The 18,878-nt window shown below is 42.6% G+C and overlaps 2 protein-coding genes across 2 annotated transcripts in view; one reads left to right on the top strand and one right to left on the bottom strand.

Moving 5' to 3' along the window:
- Nucleotides 1-739: 739 nt before the first annotated feature.
- LOC135338705 (focadhesin-like) lies at nt 740-10,641 on the bottom strand. Its single transcript, XM_064534757.1, has 29 exons — nt 10,532-10,641; nt 10,288-10,356; nt 9,867-10,120; nt 9,415-9,516; nt 9,060-9,226; nt 8,710-8,942; nt 8,413-8,503; nt 7,784-8,220; nt 7,230-7,732; nt 6,723-6,801; nt 6,198-6,533; nt 6,055-6,145; nt 5,575-5,792; nt 5,432-5,511; nt 5,330-5,371; nt 4,802-5,182; nt 4,677-4,752; nt 4,571-4,620; nt 4,240-4,384; nt 4,042-4,161; nt 3,827-3,973; nt 3,415-3,652; nt 2,783-3,090; nt 1,921-2,283; nt 1,744-1,855; nt 1,432-1,568; nt 1,121-1,303; nt 999-1,065; nt 740-922 (listed from the first exon to the last, which is right to left on the bottom strand). Exons 1-29 carry the CDS (start codon nt 10,562-10,564, stop codon nt 846-848), a joined length of 5,139 nt encoding a protein of 1,712 aa, XP_064390827.1. The 5' UTR covers nt 10,565-10,641; the 3' UTR covers nt 740-845.
- The window catches only part of LOC135338706 (multiple C2 and transmembrane domain-containing protein 1-like), an 8,722-nt gene continuing 476 nt past the window's right edge, over nt 10,633-18,878 (top strand). The window contains exons 1-15 of the mRNA XM_064534758.1: nt 10,633-10,794; nt 10,941-11,452; nt 13,147-13,270; nt 13,336-13,555; nt 14,581-14,807; nt 15,331-15,514; nt 15,812-15,977; nt 16,477-16,543; nt 16,601-16,724; nt 16,795-16,882; nt 17,212-17,388; nt 17,584-17,703; nt 17,778-17,948; nt 18,362-18,513; nt 18,580-18,689. Of these exons, the coding sequence (XP_064390828.1) occupies nt 10,710-10,794; nt 10,941-11,452; nt 13,147-13,270; nt 13,336-13,555; nt 14,581-14,807; nt 15,331-15,514; nt 15,812-15,977; nt 16,477-16,543; nt 16,601-16,724; nt 16,795-16,882; nt 17,212-17,388; nt 17,584-17,703; nt 17,778-17,948; nt 18,362-18,513; nt 18,580-18,689 (2,527 nt within the window). The 5' untranslated portion in view covers nt 10,633-10,709. The remainder of the gene's footprint in view (nt 10,795-10,940; nt 11,453-13,146; nt 13,271-13,335; nt 13,556-14,580; nt 14,808-15,330; nt 15,515-15,811; nt 15,978-16,476; nt 16,544-16,600; nt 16,725-16,794; nt 16,883-17,211; nt 17,389-17,583; nt 17,704-17,777; nt 17,949-18,361; nt 18,514-18,579; nt 18,690-18,878) is intronic.

Here is an 18,878-nt window from a genome sequence, read left to right as displayed (position 1 = left end):
CTTGTAGTGGGGGCAGAGCAGGTGAGGAAGAGTAAGAGATTGATGGAGACGTGCTATAGCAATGATCTAGTGAGGAGCAGCTTGGTGAGGTCTCAGGGGATGAGGAGAGGTCAGAGTACGAGCCATATTCTTGATAAGGGAGGTGGTTGAGAGGGGAGATGCTTGCCGGGGATGGAGGGTCCAACTGTAGTTGGCACGGTGGAGGAAAATAGTCAGTTGTTTGATGATGATGATCTCGAGCTACGTAAGTATTCACACTGACATGAGGACTGCAATGAACACACACTTCAAAGGGCTCTTCAAGCTGCTCATAAGAGGGCTGCATGTAGTAATGGGACGGATAGTCTGTTGCAGTTTCCCATGCAAAGCCATTGCTTGCTATTGAGGGCATAATTTGTAGATAACCTGAACAGCTGTAGCTTGCAGGATACACTATAGCCATTGATCTGAATCTCTACAGTACAGTTATTTTTAAAGCATAAAATACTGAAATGGCTGTAACTATAACTCTTCCTTTTATACTAGAAGTCAAGTGCACTTCTGTACACACATATTTTACCATGCATGGAATGCAGTTAAAGAGGCAAATGAATTAACTAAAGAGCTCTCAAATGTGCCGCCAAAGAATAAACAGGAAGTAGATAACAGTATGCATGCAAGCAGGTGCACCCCATTCCCTCATTCCTTTCCCATGCAGAAATATTAGAGCATAAACAGGCCACCCAATAAAAAAGACATATTCACAGCTAGATCACTTTTTTGGAAATGGAATGCGTAAAATTCTATAGCAATAAAATTCATGATAGAGAAATATTCAGTCAACAACAAGTCGACTTTGAGCTGTCTTATATGAGGTGACCTATGGACGTCCATATTAGGGGCACCTGATACTCTGCACTCGTCTTCAACTTTGAGAATATTCCTGCGATATAAAAAAAGGCCAACACACGATTATTCCGAGTGCGGGTAAATGGATAGGATTATTTTCAACTACGTACCTATAATTGTGTTCTTGAGCTGCACACTTGTTGTTTGTCCGAGCCACTCCACCAGACACTCACAAAGCTATATAATAACAGCTGACGTAAAGACAAGTTATACAATAAGAATTTGAATATACCTTCTTCCGTACAGCAGATGATTTAGGCTCCGTCCAATCAGAATAAAGTATCCCCAATTGTTCAGTAACTGCCTTAGATTGGTTTAACGAGGATATAAGAGCGGTGAAGGAGTCGGTTGTTCTCAGAGTTGTCGTGGCAACATGTGCTAGAAGTAAAGTCGTTGACATTTGATTGAAAGAGACCTAAGGGCAAAAAACAACAACATAGTATCCTGAGCATAATATTAATAGTAATCTCCGAGTATCCTGAGCATGCAGTAGTAATATACAAGTATTCTGAGCATGCAGTAGTAATTTTTGAGTATCCTGACCTGATTGCCCCGTGTCCAGGAGAGGAGCATGTGCAGTGCGTCAACCTGATGGAGTGTACTGTTTGAGTTAGCATGTGAACAGCATGTGGAGAACGCTCTCAGTAGGAGAAGAGACGAGGGGGCGGCTCTTGGATCCTCTGAACGTAGAGAAATAATAAATTATAATAATCGAAACTTGAGCTTCGATATGAAGAGCAATGGTACACGATATTGCGGCTTATTAAGAATGCCAGTGACAAGTTAGCATCAGCTGTCATACGATGGGCCTATTGTCTATTGTCTTGGGACCACTTAGCCACTGACAAACAGCACCTGTGTTTTGCAGGGCCCAACCCAGCACACGCTCCAAAGAGATGAATGTCGTTAAGCCTTGCATAGCTAGATAGCATTCCACAGCAGTAGCATAGCAATGATCAAGCATTTCCTATGAATCACATTAGAATGTAAATTTAGAACATTACATTGTATAGACTTTTGCAAACTAACTACCTGATTTTTTAAGGGGAGATTTGTCAAGCCACACTGATGCAAGCACACGGCCAGTTGCCATAATAAAGTCTCCTTCTCCTGTAGACTCTCATTAACCAGTTCACTGTAGACATGCCAGCTAGAGCTGAGCAGCTTCTTGTACGCATTCTCTACACACAAAGACAATACCCTCTTCTTTATGACAGGAAGGGTAGTGTCCGTAAGAGTTTTACGAATCCCTCTCAGCAGTGAGAGCATGAGTTGTGTGGGTGTGTGATGGTGTGAGGACGTGAGGGTGGTGTGGAGGAACAAGCCGAGGGAGAGAGTGGACAGTGGCCTCACTAGTAGCGGGAGAGAATCCAGTAGAGCACGAAAGGTCTCATGCTGTAATCAAGCAATTAATACACAGATTTATTAAAAATATTACTAGAATATTTTGCAGGTGAAAAATCTTGAAAAACCTTTTGCTCTATTGCGTTCTCGCAAGGATCATGTGTTGTTACGAGTACTAATTTAGGTTTTGCGATTTTATTGTTGCAAATTAATCAACTCTCGCAAAGTTTGCACATGTTTGATACTCGCAAAGTAATACGGCCGGTACTTGTTTTTCTAGTGACACAATGTACATTATTTATTCATAGCTGATTATGCAACTATAGATCTACACTAACTGGTAAATGATTACGTTATTATTATGATTATTCGTAAACATAAATTGTAAACAGACACACCTTTATTTGAGATTACAGGATTTTGAAGAATATTTGCAACAATAGGTTGCAGGGAAATCCAAATATGGCAATTTATGATAATTATATTCCGTTGCTACGTTGTTGCTAAGTGCAATCCCGTTGCTAAGTTGTTGCTAAGTGCAATCCCTAACCTTCAAACTGCCGAGTATCAGAGGGTGTGTATAATACAGAGCCAGCTGCTTGAATCCAGTAGCTCTCTGCACGCACCCAGCACTCTTGGCTTCCCCATCACCTCCACTCTGACAAAGTTCATTTCGTAGATACGGTACAACAAGCCGTGACCAGTTACAAGGTGGTAGGTCAGCCTCACATGTAGACACAGTCTCCACAACGGCAATTTTCATGTGCTGATGATCAGAGTCCGCATGGCAACCATCTAGTAGCCGATACAGGCTGGGCAGGAGTGAAGATGAGGGGAGATAGCTATAGTCCTGAGGCACTGAAGAAGGATAGATAACTTGAGTGAAAAACGATTTGTGAAAGCTAGTTTTAATTGGATTTTCGTACTGATACTATTCAATGCGTATAAACGGGTAATTTTCATGCAGTAAAAAATTGAATAGCGGTGATTTCGATAAAAATTTCGTTTGCTTCATTACATGCACTGTATTGCATGCAATCAAGTAAACCACGCCTAGGTTTTCGTGGGGAAAATGTTTGTCAAGGTCAGCTTACCCACAAAAATAAAGAATTTTTATCTAACGAAATTATCCGCTATATGGTAAATACCAGTGCAGAATCTTAGGGACCACGCTGCTCTCACCTTTCTCAAGGCCACTGAAATACTCCACAAGGTGTTCCCTGATCTGAGTCAGCAGCCACAGTGTTGTACTAGTAACTCTCCCTTCAGAAAACGAACTCTGAACTCTCTTAAACGACTGAACCACCAGCGGACACAGCATCCTTATATAACCAGAATGCCCTCTGGCTCTGAGTCTGATTGGACGGAGCCCAACAGAGACACCAAGAAGAGCTGAGAGTCCCCACAGCAATGGAATCACCTACAACAAAAAAACATGGCTAATCTGTAAAACTTCCTGTTACATAATTTTTCGAAGATGGCAAAAATACTGCCAATAGCCTTATGTACTGCTTTTGGAGGTGAAAGTGAGTGAGGGCTATCACTTGGCAAAGTTCTGGGCAGTACATGTACGTACAGTGGAAACCATGATCACCTGATTTTGTTGTTGGCTATTAGCGGCCTCCTCCAGTTCCTTGAGCCATCGAACTGCCAGAGTATCACAGAGAGACAGGGCAGGAGAGTGGCCTATGTCCGCTAGACTGTACAGTGCCCCACCCAAACACAATGTGTAGACGGCCTCCTGTGTGGGGGTGGGGGTGGAGATGGGATTTTTTGGGGGGCAATTGTTAAAATTGATGATTTGCTCACTTGAGGTGCTCTGGTAGCCAAGTCAGCAATCAAGCCGACTAAATCCATCGCTTCTTCATCAGTCAGACAACCATTCGTATATCCTGTGACCAACCCAGAGGTCAGGTGAGCACAACACATCTGCAAATGTATACACAAAAACACATGTGTAGTACATGTGCTATATATATGACAGTAATTTTTGTAGATTACAAGTACCTTGGCTTGAATAAACGTTAGGGCATCTGTGTTCGTAGTAGGCAACTTTTGTGTGAGTGATGACATCACAGCCTTAAACGAGGAGCTACGCCGACTCAGAACCAGCGAGGGGAGGAGTGTAGAGAATCGACAGAGAGAGTCCACACTGTGTGTGTGTGTGGGGGGGGACTACAGTTGTGTGGGTGTGTGTGTGCAGGCCGGGGGCACTACGATTGTGTTTCTGAATGGGAAAATCAATTTTTCAGGGGGGGGGGTAAAGTACATTTTGGGAGGAGTCAGATTTCCATGAAGCCCTGCATATACATGCGTACATGTACTAGCTTGTATTCACCTCTTGTCTTGCATGAGACTGCCCACCAGCTGTTCCATAGCCACACTAACCTGCACCCAATGACGGCACTCATATCGATTTCAAACATCACTGTGATCTTACCCACCTCACTGAATAAAGGCAGCAGCTGCAGCAATATCTGATTAACCACTTCTAGATCTGTTACATGCCAAATTGAAGATCTGCAAACAAAAATGTTTTTATTCTAATCTACTATATTTGCCTACAAACTTGCTAAACGAGGATAACAGGTTTTTAGCCAGTCTGACCAGCTTTCTCTCGAGCACACCCTCCGCACTCCAGCCCTCCACGTATAGCACAACACACACTTCCACGAGCACAGGAAGAGCGTACCAAACGTCCAGCTGGAGCCGATTCATCTCCGTGCGCAACACAGTTGTGAGAGTGGTGTGTGATGTGAGGGGTGTGTGAGATGTGGCGGGTGATACCAGCTCTGTAAGTAGATCCAGCTGTTCCATTAGTATCCCCAAACTCTCCGAAAGGTAGATACTTTTCGTCATGTGATCAGGTTGACCAATCAAATAGCTCATATTGCTTGAAACTACGGCCACAAATGCTGTCAATACACCTCCAGCACTCTTTGGGTGATCCCTGTACAGTATACGCATACGGTCATGTTAAAAAATAACTCAAGGAATCAGCATTCAAAGTTAGCTATATATAATTATAGCAAACACCCTTAGGCTATTCGATTAAAAAAAGCAGAGCAACAGTGTACATAGCGTACTAAACCCTTACCTGACAAATTGCTCGAGACTTTTCATGACCTGAGAGAGAGCCCTGCAATGAACAAGTGTGAACAAGACCACCAGTATACTGTAGGATCAGCTGATCACTTACCAACCATGAGCCCTCAGGCAGTCCTCAGTGGATGCATCCTTCTCCTCCACACTTAACAATCGCTGATCCCTCAGAAATGTCTATCGCACGGGTTTGATAAATAGAACAATTTGTTAGATATTTAACAAATAATTATTGATTACCTGTGTATGTAGCGACAGCAAACCAGCCATGAACTTCTTCCAATTCTTTCCTGCCTCCAGTCCAGCTAGCCGCTCACACATGTCACTCACCACACTAGTCACACACCCTTGTAGTGTACTCTCCATCAGTGACAGCTGCTCGGACAACAGCTGCTGTGTGACTTGTCGACCACCAGATGAACCTTGAACCTTAATCTCTCCGAGAGATAAAGCAGCCACTGAATTGAAGTATATACCATAATTATAGCAGGTTATTTTCGTATGGTGGAAATTTTCATATAATTATTTCGTATTGAAGAGCATCACATGTACGAAAAGAAATTATTCGACTGCAATAGATTCAACGTCACTATCCTGAGCTGTACGAATAATTATTGAAATGTGTACTTCACACGAAAAGTTGAAAATCGGTATGATACAAAAAAACCTGCTTGAATTGAAGTGAATGAAATACAAAAAAATACTCAATCTGATAGGTACCTGCAGTCATCCAGTCGTTGTATGGCGGAGTAGAGCTCTGAAGTAATGAGGTTGTGAGCATACTCAATACCTTGTCAGTTTGATTGGGCATCTGAAAGCGACATAATATGACATCATCATAAATCACATGACTAGTTTTGTACCTGTGCTTGTTTCAGAGCAGTGGATATTGTCCCTCGTCCAATACTTTCCAGCTCTTGTCGGAGCATGCTGGACAGGAAGTGGGCGTGGTCGAGAAAAGACTCCTGTGGAATGGTTTGAAACAAACTGACGAGTTGTTCACCAGTCACTAGGATGTCACATGACTGATCATGTGACTCGGAGAGTTGATCATGTGACTGGAGATGTCCTGGGAGGAGGGTAAAGAGGAGGTCCGTCATCTGGAATGAGGACAGTGAGATGAGAGCAGCAGAGCAGACTTTTGGATGACCCGACAGTAATGCACTGAAGAGGTACTCTAGAGCCGCGGTCTTGAACACCTGCAGAACACAGGGAAATAAATAGGAAGTTGGGATATACATGTACGAAATGCAACAGTATAATATTAATACAATAATTTATGCACATTTATTTACAGATGCACACACACACACAGGAAAAACAGGCGCGCACATTTGGCAATGTCTGATAATACTTGAATCATATGGATATAGTTTTGGGTTGGTTACTTTGTGTGAGTGTTTGTCAGAGTCTTGAATGTCAGCAGCCAGTCCAAACAGAGAGCACAGAGCTATCATCACTACTGGCCTATGTGTGTGTGTGTGTGTGTGCGTGTGTGCGTGTGTGTGTGTGTGTGTGTGCGTGCGTGTGTGTGTGTGTGTGTGCGTGGGTGTGTGTGTGTGTGTGTGTGTGTGTGTGTGCGTGCGTGCGTGCGTGTGTGTGTGTGTGTGTGTGTGTGTGTGTGTGTGTGTGTGTGTGGGTGTGGGTGTGCATCTGTGTAATGGCCATTACTTGAATGCTTAGCATACAGTGCCTTGAAAACACACACAGAGGAATGCAAGGTGAACATCATGCATCCATAACACCTACACTTGTACTGTACATTAACTTTTCTCAAGTGAACACAGGAATGCACAAACAACACATTCTATGACTATAGTACCAGCACTAACTCGTCATATGCAGTATGTGTCCTAGCTCACCTGATGTCCTAGCTAGCTCCCTACAGTGCTCACCTGATGTCCTTGTCCAGCTTGTAACCCACCACCCTCCACAGTGTGGACACCTCCACCACCTCACATCGACACACTTCAGTGAGCCCTTGGATTGCCATGGACACAACGACGGGATCATGTGACCCAATACATCCATTGATAACACTCAACATAGTCTCTCCATGCAGTTCAGCTCTCTTGGCACAGATGTCTCTAACCACAGCTGTACGTGAAAGTTCAATCTCCGAGCGAGTTGCCATGGAGACACGAGGATACGGCTGAGTTATATATTCCAAAAGTGATGGAAATACGTGATCTTGTTTCTCCCAAGTCCAACCAAAGAGCCTGGTAGCCATGGAAACCAGTGAGGGATTTCCCCCTATGACTCGAAGTGTACTGAGAATCGAGGAAGTAGTTAGTTTGTGAGTGGCCAGGTTTGGAATGGAATGGAGTACAGCCAGTTTGGAATGAGGACAGGAGCTCAGAGATAGTAAATGAATAAAGAATGGCAGCAGAGAAGGACCCTAAAAAATATCACTAAAATTGCCATAAGTTTAAAAATTGCTTCTACTCACCATGGTTGGATCGCACTGTGCAATGGAGGTCAAAGTTGACAGTATCCCTCTCACACACTCCGCCCCCTCCACCCCCCTCACAACCATCACAGCAAGGGCACATAACACAATGCACAGGTGATCGTAGTTTGATAAGCCCTTTAAACATTGCCCTGCAAATAACTTTAAAAATGGAACAATTTTCGTCGGATTGGCACAAAGGTCAAGGTACAGCTCCCCTAGAGAGTGAGCCTGAGAGAATACACAACATGCGGCTTTGTTGTGAGGTGTGGTTTCAGATAATGGGGTGTCTTCAATACGTGCTAGGAGAGCTGCAGCTGTTTTCTGATTAGTCGAAACGAGGTCAGATGACTTGGTAGCTGGCTGTGAGAGCAACTGAATGAGAGGAAGTACCAAGAGGAGAGACGAGGCAGTGACCTTAGTCAATATCCGGTCACCTGTGAGGATTAGAGCGTACAGTACGTACTGAGAACAAGAACATAACTAGACTAGTACACAATAATTATATCGAATAATCAACAGCAATAGCAATTAGATATTGTACAGGGTTATTGATGAAGCCATTAATAACTGTAAGTGAAACAAGTTGTCTACAGTACAAGTATAGGGTCATTGCTAGTTGCACTTACACAGTTTGAGTAGTCCACAAACGGCCTGAGGCACTGGGAGGGACTTGAATAAGAGGGCACTGACAGTCAGGGTGTGACTCACACTACCAAACTGTGTGTGTGTGTGTGTGTGGGGGGGGGGGGGGGGGGTAATATAGTAGATTAGGCGTATTAGTAGATGTACAATACAATGTAGCTGGTGTTGAGGATAATATACATAAGCTTTTCAATGGCTGACTATAATGACACATGTACATGACTGTACAGTATTTGAATTTAATTTGATTATGTTATCCCAACAAGTATAAGCATACGTGCCTCATCACTTCTCTCTGTCAGTGAACACAGTGACTCGATCAGCTGGATTGAGGGGAAACCCCTGCTCGTTAGCTCACTCATTAATGACAGGAGGATATCAACCATCATTCCGTCTGAATCCTTTGTGATGTCAGCCACTTGAGTTGCCATGGAGACAAGAGATAATAAATCGGCAGTTGACTGGCTAGTACCGAGTGGAATCATTCGCACTAAGAGGGAAACAAGAGCATTGCCTGCACATGGAGAAAGAGAAAGATACATCAGTGTACATACTACAGGCGCCAACAAAATGTGCCGATCAAAGCCTCAATAAAATAAACTTGCACACATATTAAACACATCCATCTTACTTGTTTCAAACAAGGAAGTGTCTTCTTCTTGTTTCATTTGCCAGTTTCTGACTAAGCCCACCAACTTATTGCCGAGGTAAAGTGAGACGAGGTTCATCTGAGGGGAGGGGGTGGGGTGGAGGAGAATGTACTTGATGAACGGCTCGGTCATTGTCAGAGTACACCGTCTGCAAGGATCACATGACACAAGTGATCTCTCACAATATATAACTGCATGGCATTAATTTCTAATTAATAATTATATCGAAACTATAATTACATTTCTATATTGAGCGTGATCTGTACGTACACATGTACTGTTACTAAATGCCGACTCAGCTGTTTATCAAAGTATAGTGAACTGATGACTCCTCACCTAGCACGACTTGTGTTGAGCATGCTCACAATTTCGTCCACTAAGCTCACACCGTTGTCAGGGGATGTGGTATAGACGAAGATGAACGGATGAACATTTGACCTGTGCATTGGATTATTAATTACCATCGGATATTTAGTATCTGAGAAATATGTACTTCATAATAAATCTAAACCGTTAATGAAGACTGTATATAAAACTAACCATCATTCTCTGAGGATTTAGATTTTAAATAGAGTGGAACCCCTCTATAACGGACACCTTTGGGGAACAATGTTTTGGCCTTTATACAGAGGTGGCCTTTGTTGAGAGGTTGTTTTGTACACAAACTGCTCATTTGGGACCTGGGTGCCTGGCCGTTATATAGCAACTGGCCTTTATTCGGAGGTGGTTGTTAACAGTGTTAACAGAGGTTCCACTGTAGTTAGTACATGTTCATTTATTATGCATACCTTAATGAGAAGGGGCATCTAAGATTTCCCCCCTTGGACATCAGATTGGCCTGGTGTAGGAGTACCTCCGCTATGGCATGAATGGTGTGAGTGGGGTGGGGGGTGGTGAGCGTGGCCGATACAAGGGCGGGGATTAGGAGGCCTGGCTCCACCCACTTCTGAGTAACGGCTGTTGTGAGGATGGTGGAGCATGTGAGTGTGGTGTGAGCGGAGTGAGATTGTAGACCAGCCAGTAGCGACGTCAACTGTGGATGCTGTGTGTGTGTGTGTGACGTGTGTGTGTGTGTGTGTGTGTGTGTGTGTGTTTTCCTAAGTTTTAAGGATTTTTTACATCCTCAAAATGTGTATTATGTGTTGGTGTGTGGTTAGCACTTTACTCAAAGTTTTGCCCTTAGATCTTTAATTATACTATCCGCTTCACCTTGACATCCAGAGGTGCTCCCTCCCTCTTAACCACCTCTTCCAGCTGTCGCAATGTGGCCAGCTTCCACTACACAAAGACATGATTGACTATAATTACGGTTATTAATAACAAAGACAGTCAGTCATATGAAGATATGATACATTTGCAACAGCATGCAGCACCAAAAGGCTCATGCAGTTGATCAATAAAGCAGGATACATGTCACAGCACATGCAACAGCAGCTGGATATAAAGCTCATACCTGGCTCTGCACAAGGTCATTACCAAACTCCATTGACCATTTTTTCGGGATTGACCACAATAATTGAGGAAGTTCATGAACTCAGGAAACACTATAACTAGACTCTAATTGTGGATGTTCCCCCGGCCCCATATATATCCGTATCCATTGCTAAGTTAAGAAACACAGCTAGCTAACCATGTCTGATGCACTGTCCATAGGAACTAGGCATACGTCTGTACTCTACTCTGAGGCATCTGCAGCATCTTCTAAGGAAGCCCATTGTAAGTTTAATAGATATTAAATGGACTCTGTATAATTTTATATCTTTCAGTATAAACTTCCTGCATTCTAGACTCTAGCACCATTGCAGTTACTATTTCTAGCTATCAGTGCTAAACTAAATACACTCACTACTCATACGCTACAGTTGTGCGTCAAGACAGCATGGAGTCACTCGATCAAGACTGGGCCTTCGTATCCGCTTCAAACTCACCCAACTCCATTGTCAGGTCAGTAACACCGGAGCCCTTTGATACAGACTCAATAGACTTCAGCGACCATGGGAAAAAGCCTAAGAAAGATAAGAAAAAGTTTGGAAGTATGTTTAGAAGACACAAGAAGCACAAGGACAAACAGCTGGACTCACCCTCCCATAATCTAGGAGTTAGCATCGGCACAGCTGAGACCCAGCAGTCATTCTCTAGCTCGAAACTCAAGAGATCGACCACAGGACCCTCTCATCAGTACCTCACTCCACCTATTTATCATCGACGGAAGTCCTCTCCCAGTTCCAGCCTGCCAGCCTCGGATCGGGAAGATGGCGATTTCAGTGATGCTAGCTACGATGATGAGTTTATAGCCACCCTCCTCAACCCGTCTTTGGCTGTGGCAAACCGACAAAAAATGTCCACCAAGAGCCTATCTACACCGGAGATCAGAGTGAGTGATAGCACAGTGTGTGTGGTGTGTGGTGTGTGGAGATAGGTATGAAGACGGAAGCTTCCTGCTGTGTTTTAGAGTTGAAGAGGGTACTGTGAGACAGTGCCATGTATTATGAGGTATGGGAAAGTTTTTATGCCTCGGTGCACATGCGCAAGCGAGTGTGTTTATGTGTGTGTCTGTGTGTGTGTCTGTGTTGACTGTTACTGTAACAGCTGCTCAAGGATCAATGAACTGCAAGTAAGAGTTTCTATAGGCTTACAGGCTTCTAGTAACGTTTTCTTGGATTTTAATATTACTTTGTTTTCAAGTTATGCCTACTTGGAATGCTATTGCAGCCTTTTTAGAAGAGTGCGTAGCAAAACTTGTCCATGGAGTGTTCCTACTTCTGCATTTAATTAAGAAACTTGGAGCTCTACCTCTGCTGTGCTGCCTCATAGTTGTTTACTTAAGTACTCAACAGTTAATTCTTAAATTATTTATGTAAACTTAGTGGGTGCAAAACGATTTGTAGTAGCGTGACGTTTTAGCTGTATTTCAATATAACACTCATACGTAAGACGTATGAGAGGAGTAGCCATGCAATTAGTACCATCAATTACCAGCTGTATGCCTTACATTGTGATAAGCATTCCATAAACATGGTTTAGTTAATTAGGGTTTGTCCATAAATTGGTACTTGATCCTCCAGCTCCTCTGCTTAGTAGTTTTAATTGCCGTATAGCAGGTTATTTAAAATACAAATTATTTAATTGAGCAGCTAAGTTCATATGAAAATTACCCGCTATACAATATTACTGTGAGCTTTTACACATAATTATAGTACCATCCCATAGCCACAGTCGTGTCTCGCGTATGTCCTAGGGACCGGGGGGGGGGGGGGGGGGGATCAAGATGGAGTAGATAGAACAATGAATGCTTGTTAGTAACACTCTTCCTGGTTACTGTAATAGTAGCTGCATAGGCTTCTGGTTGCCAAACATGGCCTACCTTATCTACTCTAGTACCCTGTTTCCTTCTTCCCCTGGGATGGGTGTAGGGGTGGGCTATAAGCAAGCCCTAGATGTGTTAGAGCTAGGATCAGTGTGTGTAGAGGAAAGGATAGAATCCCTAAAAATTTGTCAACACTTCCTAGTTTGTTTGTCAGTGTTTACTGATTGATTTCTGGATTGATTTCTGGACATAAAAGATTCCTGCTGTAAAGATACTTGGGTGTTTTGTCTGTGAGGTAATAATATTGCCCATGGGCATTCGCTATCTCTGTGGCGTATCGTACCATTGATTAGTAAACCACCATTATTCACTACCCTTTGTGTTACATACATGTGTAAACAAAGTTTAGATTATTATTAATTCATCTGGAGTGCACGCTAATAAGCACTGATTGTATCAAGTGATATATATAGGCTAATAAGCACTGATTGTGACTAAGTGATGCATATAGCCTCACAGGAACTGCTTGTAACTCGAGGTGCATAGGCGGCTGCAGGTTTTAAGAGTTTGTTTGTTTGTCTGTCTGTCTGTCTGTCTGTCTGTCTGTTTATCTGTCTGTGATTCCTTGGTGTCAAAGTGCTGCGTTTACAGCATTGATAGGCTCTACCAACTTAATTATTTAAACGGATATTTGTCTTAAAAAATTCTTCATCCATTCTCTGCACATGATTTTGCTTAACCCTCTTTTTTTGTGGCTGCAGCCTGACTCACGTTTGAGCACGGGCAGTGGCGTGGAATCAGAACCGGCAGAGACCGAATCGAAAACATACAATGTAACTGTAACCCTCCATTCTGGAAACAATCTAGCCATCAGAGACAGAACAGGTACGGTCTAGATTATATCAGTATACGTAGGATGATCTGCTCTTTACCTTCTCCTACGTGTACAGGTAGCAGTGACCCGTATGTGAAACTCAAGTGTGGCCATTTCAAATATCGGAGTGCTGTTGTGCATCGGAGTCTGAATCCAGAGTGGAATGAAACATTCTCGTTCCGGACGTCGGACTTGAGCACTCCTCTCGTGGCCCGTGTGTTCGACCATGATTTTGGCTCGCTGGATGACTACATGGGAGGGCAGTCTCTCAACCTCCAGGCCTACACAACTTCCGAGTGAGTAGCCATTTTGTGTCACATGACAGTCACACGGGGTTGTAATCTTATCGTAAGATATGCAACTGACATTTTGTTCATCCTTTAATTGCTACTGCCTGCCACTACCTTTGCCTTGGACACTTAATAATTAGATGGTTACATACGAAGTAATTAAGTTTTAAGAACCTCTAGTCTAAGAATTGATTGCCAAATTTAGCATGTACATGTATAGAGACTCAGACAGCTGGTCTTTCATTGTAGCTCACTACGTGTATATATAAATGCATATAGCATAGTGTGGTTTAGAGGACTGGAATTTAACATGTGTTCTTAGACAAGTGCCAACTAATCACTAATTGCTGATTTTTGCAATGCAATTCTGAAAGTTGTTCAACTGTCGGTGTTGTGTAAGTAGGAACACCAAACACACATTGCCGACCATTGTGTTCACAATTACAAAGGATAATGAAAATAAATTGTGTATAGCCACAGACCCAATTTGTCAAAATAATTGTAATTCAAGTTGTTCAAATGTTGCAAGAGACACTTCCTCTCATGTTTGTTGTTATGAGGCAGTTCTTCCTGTCACTGTCAAGGGTCAGTGTAGTGTGTTCCTGTGTATTCAAACACACATACAATCCTCAGCAATGAGGTCACTCTATAGCTACTAGTGTGAAAGGGACTGTCCCTAGCTGTTATGTTGTCATATGACAACATCAAAGTGAACAAAACATCCTTTATACTGCCCACACTGCTCCATGGTGGTCAGTACTAACCACCTCTTGGCCACACACGTATGTTAGGCTCTAGAAAGACAAATTTGTGTGATTGTATGCATAATTATATGAAGGATTGAAGACAGCCACCACTCGACGATTCTCTGCACATCCTTTATTGTATACAATTTTAGTATGATTTGGATGCCTGTAAAAGTCTCTTATTGCTTAATATTTTGACATGTCTGAATGCCATTATTATAATAACTATAATATTATATCTTCAGTTTTTTTCCAACTTGTTTCTGTTTTCCCCACCTTGTACAGAGTGCAGATTGTTGATCTTGGGCTGGAGGACCCAACGGCAGCAGCTAAAGGAGAGAACCTCGGCTTTATCCGACTCTTCGTACAGGTTACTATGGTGACAGAGGGGGATTCCCATGACGACAAGCGGACAGCTGGGACTAAACCGTCCAAGAGCATTCAAGTTTGGAATGGATTAGTCACTGTATTACTAGTGGAGGGTACCAACCTACCATCTATGGATAGTAACGGTGAGAATAATTATACAGTGGGAACCTCTGTTAACAACCACCTCCGAATAAAGGCCAGTTGCTATATAACGGCCAGGCACCCAGGTCCCAAATGAACAGTTTGTGTGCAAAACAACCTCTCAACAAAGGCCACCTCTGTATAAAGGCCAAAACATTGTTCCCCAAAGGTGTCCGTTATAGAGGGGCTTCACTGTACTTATAATAATGATAATGTACTCGTGCTAAAGCTGATCATAGTTCAAACATTTGCGAACTTTGCAATTCGGATTGCTAAGACCTATTATTATATATAACTGTATTTAATCACGATCCTTGTGCCTAATCACAAATTAGATCTCACAAAGTGTAAAATTTTCTCTCGATCTCCTCAAAATGTTGTAGTAACACCGTATACCTTAATATGTGTTGATTGGTTAACTAGTATTCTTCAGAACAACTACGTATACTGTATGAGCTTGTGAAGCCATATACATGTACAAGACATAAGATCAGATCCCCCCCCCCCCCCCCAACTCAATCACAGGATTCTCGGACCCTTACTGCAAGTTGAAGCTTGGTAAACAATCTTGTAGGAGCAAAACCATTCCCAAATCCCTCGACCCCAAGTGGATGGAGCGTTTTGGCCTGAGGCTGTTCGATGGCTCCACCACCATGCACATCGAGGTGTGGGACAAAGACTTCCCACGATCCGATGACTTTATTGGGAGGTAATTTAATTAAATTAATGGCCGTGGTACGCCGTAGTCTAGTTTCCTCCCTTCCTAACTATGCATGGTTGTTGGCTTGAGTCTGACAGGTGTTTAGTCATAATATTTTCATGCAGAATCTGTCAGTTTTGCTACTGATCTAGCGCACATACTTTTAGCAAAGAGCTTCAAAATACACCTTTTAGTATTAAAATTGAATAACCCCATGCAACTAGAGTTACAGGGACTCAAATTTAGCTCATAAAAATTTCATGTGTAGAAATGATGCCATGTAATATGCCAACTCCTCCTCCCCAGTTGCACTGTGGAACTGTCCTCTCTGAAGCAAGAGGTGACCCATCGTCTCACACTGGACCTAAGCGGGGGTAAGGATCAAGGCTCCATCACTCTCCTGGTCACCATCACGGGCACTAAGATCACCGAGTCTCTCTCTGTGGATATGGGAAACATGGCAAAGAAATATGTAAGCTATAGCTATAGCCTTGCAGTAGTGTGCATGCATTTTTACTCATGTACTGTGTCCCCCTTTGCTGGCTATACTAGTCTTCGGCCCCCACCCCCAGCCCTGTGTATTCCACTAATGTTAGTAATGTATCAATGTACTATCAAAAGAAACACTGACTGTGTATGTGTACTCTATAGTTGAACATAATGCCTATGACTATTGTATAGCAATCGTATATATCCCGTAGAGCGGGTAATTTTCATCGGTGCAAATTTTCGTATGAACTGCCAATTAAATATATGTACATGCAGCTCAGGATAGTTACGTTGGACGTATTGCAGTAGAATAATTTCGTTTTTTAATTTTTGTATGATGCTCTGCAATACGATACAAACGTTTCCACCATACAAAAATAACCCGCTATACAGTAGCTTACTTAGTCGTCTTTGCAGCTGCTTGAAATAGTAGTTAAGATCGTTATAGGGATTCATGTTTTTCTCTTGTTGCTTAAACACAGAATCTGTTGAAAAGTTTCAAACTTCGTCGCCGTGAGCGAAAAGATGTCGGATACCTTCGAGTTAGAGGTAGGCAAATACCCCCCCCATTCTCATGTGTATCATGTGATTATCATGTGACTCCAGTGGACCGTGCCGAGAACCTCCCAGTGGTGGACACCTGTGCAGCCGTAGAGTTGGGCAATTCAATGAGAATAACTCAAACAGTCTACAAAACAACCAATCCTTCTTGGGACAAAACTTTTGAATTGTGAGGATAATTATATTATCTTATAATCATGGCATGTACTTATCATCGTTGGTTTCATTTGTGGCTGCAGTAAAGTGGAAGATATTCACGATGAGCTGGAGGTGACCTTGTATAAAGAATCTAAGAAAATTGGGAAAGTCAAGATCCCCTTGCACTCTGTAAGCCGTTTGATTGGTCAATGCAAATTAATACGCCTAATCTATTGATGATTTGCTACATGTACCGTATAGTGGGTGATTTTCGAGAGCTAAGATTTTCGTGCATTTCACAATTTCAACCTAGCCGCGAAATTTTCAACCGCAAAAATACATGTTTAAAATTCAAGCCTGCTATCCTTGAAAATATTATACGAAAAATAACCCGCTATACGGTATATGCCAAGTGTTGTATAATTATATCATAGAAATGGTTTTAGGCTAAATTTGATTTATATACTGCTACTGTTTACTTGACGTAACTACCCACTTTTGCCCCCTCCTCCATGTAGGTACAGTCAGGTGTGTGCCTGGCCTACCCACTCAAGACTAAGAACTGTCTGGAGAGAGCCAAGGGAGTCGTATTTGTGGAGTGTGAGCTCGTCTATAACCCCCTGAGGGCGGCCATCAGGACCATCAACCCACGAGAGCACAAGTATTTAGAAGCAGAAGAGAAATTCAGTCGAAAAGTGAGTTATTTTTTTCCTGATCAGCCTTATAGAACCTATAGCTAGCTGGATACACTTGGATCAAAGCAAGCTAGGTGCTATATTATACTTAATTAGTACACGTATACATGCAATATTCAAAAGCGTAAATAAAAATTCCGAGAAAATGAATACTCTTTACAAATTAGCCATTAATTGCTGTCTTGCAACTGTCAGGTGCTAATGAACAACATTAGTCGAGTGACGCAGCTGATCCGGACCATAGTAGCCACTGTGGAGCTAGTCAAGAGCTTCTTCTCTTGGGAGGACAAGATGAAAAGCTCTTGTGCTTTTATAGTAAGGATTTGACTGTTGCGTACTAACTTGATTGCATGCCATGTCATAATAAATTTGTTCTCCCCTGTATACAGATATTTGTGATAGCCACGATATTTGGTGACCTCTGGATGGTGTTGGTGGCTGGCTCCATAGTGTTTGGCTACTGCTACATGGTGGTGTACATCCGAGGCAAGCATGTGTGGCAGCACATGTCCTCTCAGAACAGCAGCAAGTCTCTCTCAGTTGCATCAGATGATCTAGACGTGAGTGTGTGCATATAGCTTCTATTGTACTACGCTTTTTGGGGGGCATTTGCATGTGTGCAGTTAGTTAGACATGGTCACGCACCCTATAAGCATGCAGGTTAATACATAGGCTCCAAAGTCTCTATAATATAGGCTCTAGCATGTGTTTGGACCTGTGTAACTTAGCAGACTATACCAGCCAGGTTAATGGGCCCCAGAGTCTCTATTTGGACCTGTGTTAGCAGGCCACCTCTTTATCACAGCCACTGTTGGTCTGCCCACAAGGGTGACTGACTGCTGCATGTATGGTTTCACAACCGTACCAGTATTTAAATTTTAAAAACTCTCACGCCTTATTGTGCCTATTAGTTTGTTGTTACACCTAGCCATACTGTGTATGTGTGACTTTCATGTGACGTGTGCATGTATAGGGATTCTCGGACTTTTCCGATATTGAAGAGGATCTGAACAGTAACAAAGGACGAACCAATTTAAGGGAAAAGTTCAAGCAACTGCAGGAGATATTGCTGATTGTGCAAACAGTTCTCGGAACTGCTGCAGACATGGAGGAGAGAGTGAAAAAGTATGTCAAAATAATGGCAATAATTATAATGACAGTATTTTATTGATTCTCGATGTTTCTGTGCAGTTTGTTTCTTTGGAGTGTGCCGTTTCTGTGCTGGATGGCTATTGTTATATTAATGGTGGCAGCTGTCGTTGTCTACTTTGTTCCCCTCAGACTTATCATCTTGGTGTGGGGTGAGTGGGTGGTGTGGAGTGGGTGGGTGGCACTATTGTGTGTGTAGTGGATACCAATACTTATGTATGTACTGAGAACTTTGAGTGTAGATTTTATCGTTTAATTAAAAGTTGTCACCTTTTAATGTAATTGGCTAATCACTACCACCAGCCATCACGTTAAGTTATAATATTCTCCACACACACACA

This window comes from Halichondria panicea, chromosome 7 (assembly GCF_963675165.1).
Source record: "Halichondria panicea chromosome 7, odHalPani1.1, whole genome shotgun sequence".
In the NCBI taxonomy this organism is placed as follows: Eukaryota; Metazoa; Porifera; class Demospongiae; order Suberitida; family Halichondriidae; genus Halichondria; species Halichondria panicea.
This window is presented reverse-complemented; position numbering and strand designations above follow the sequence as displayed.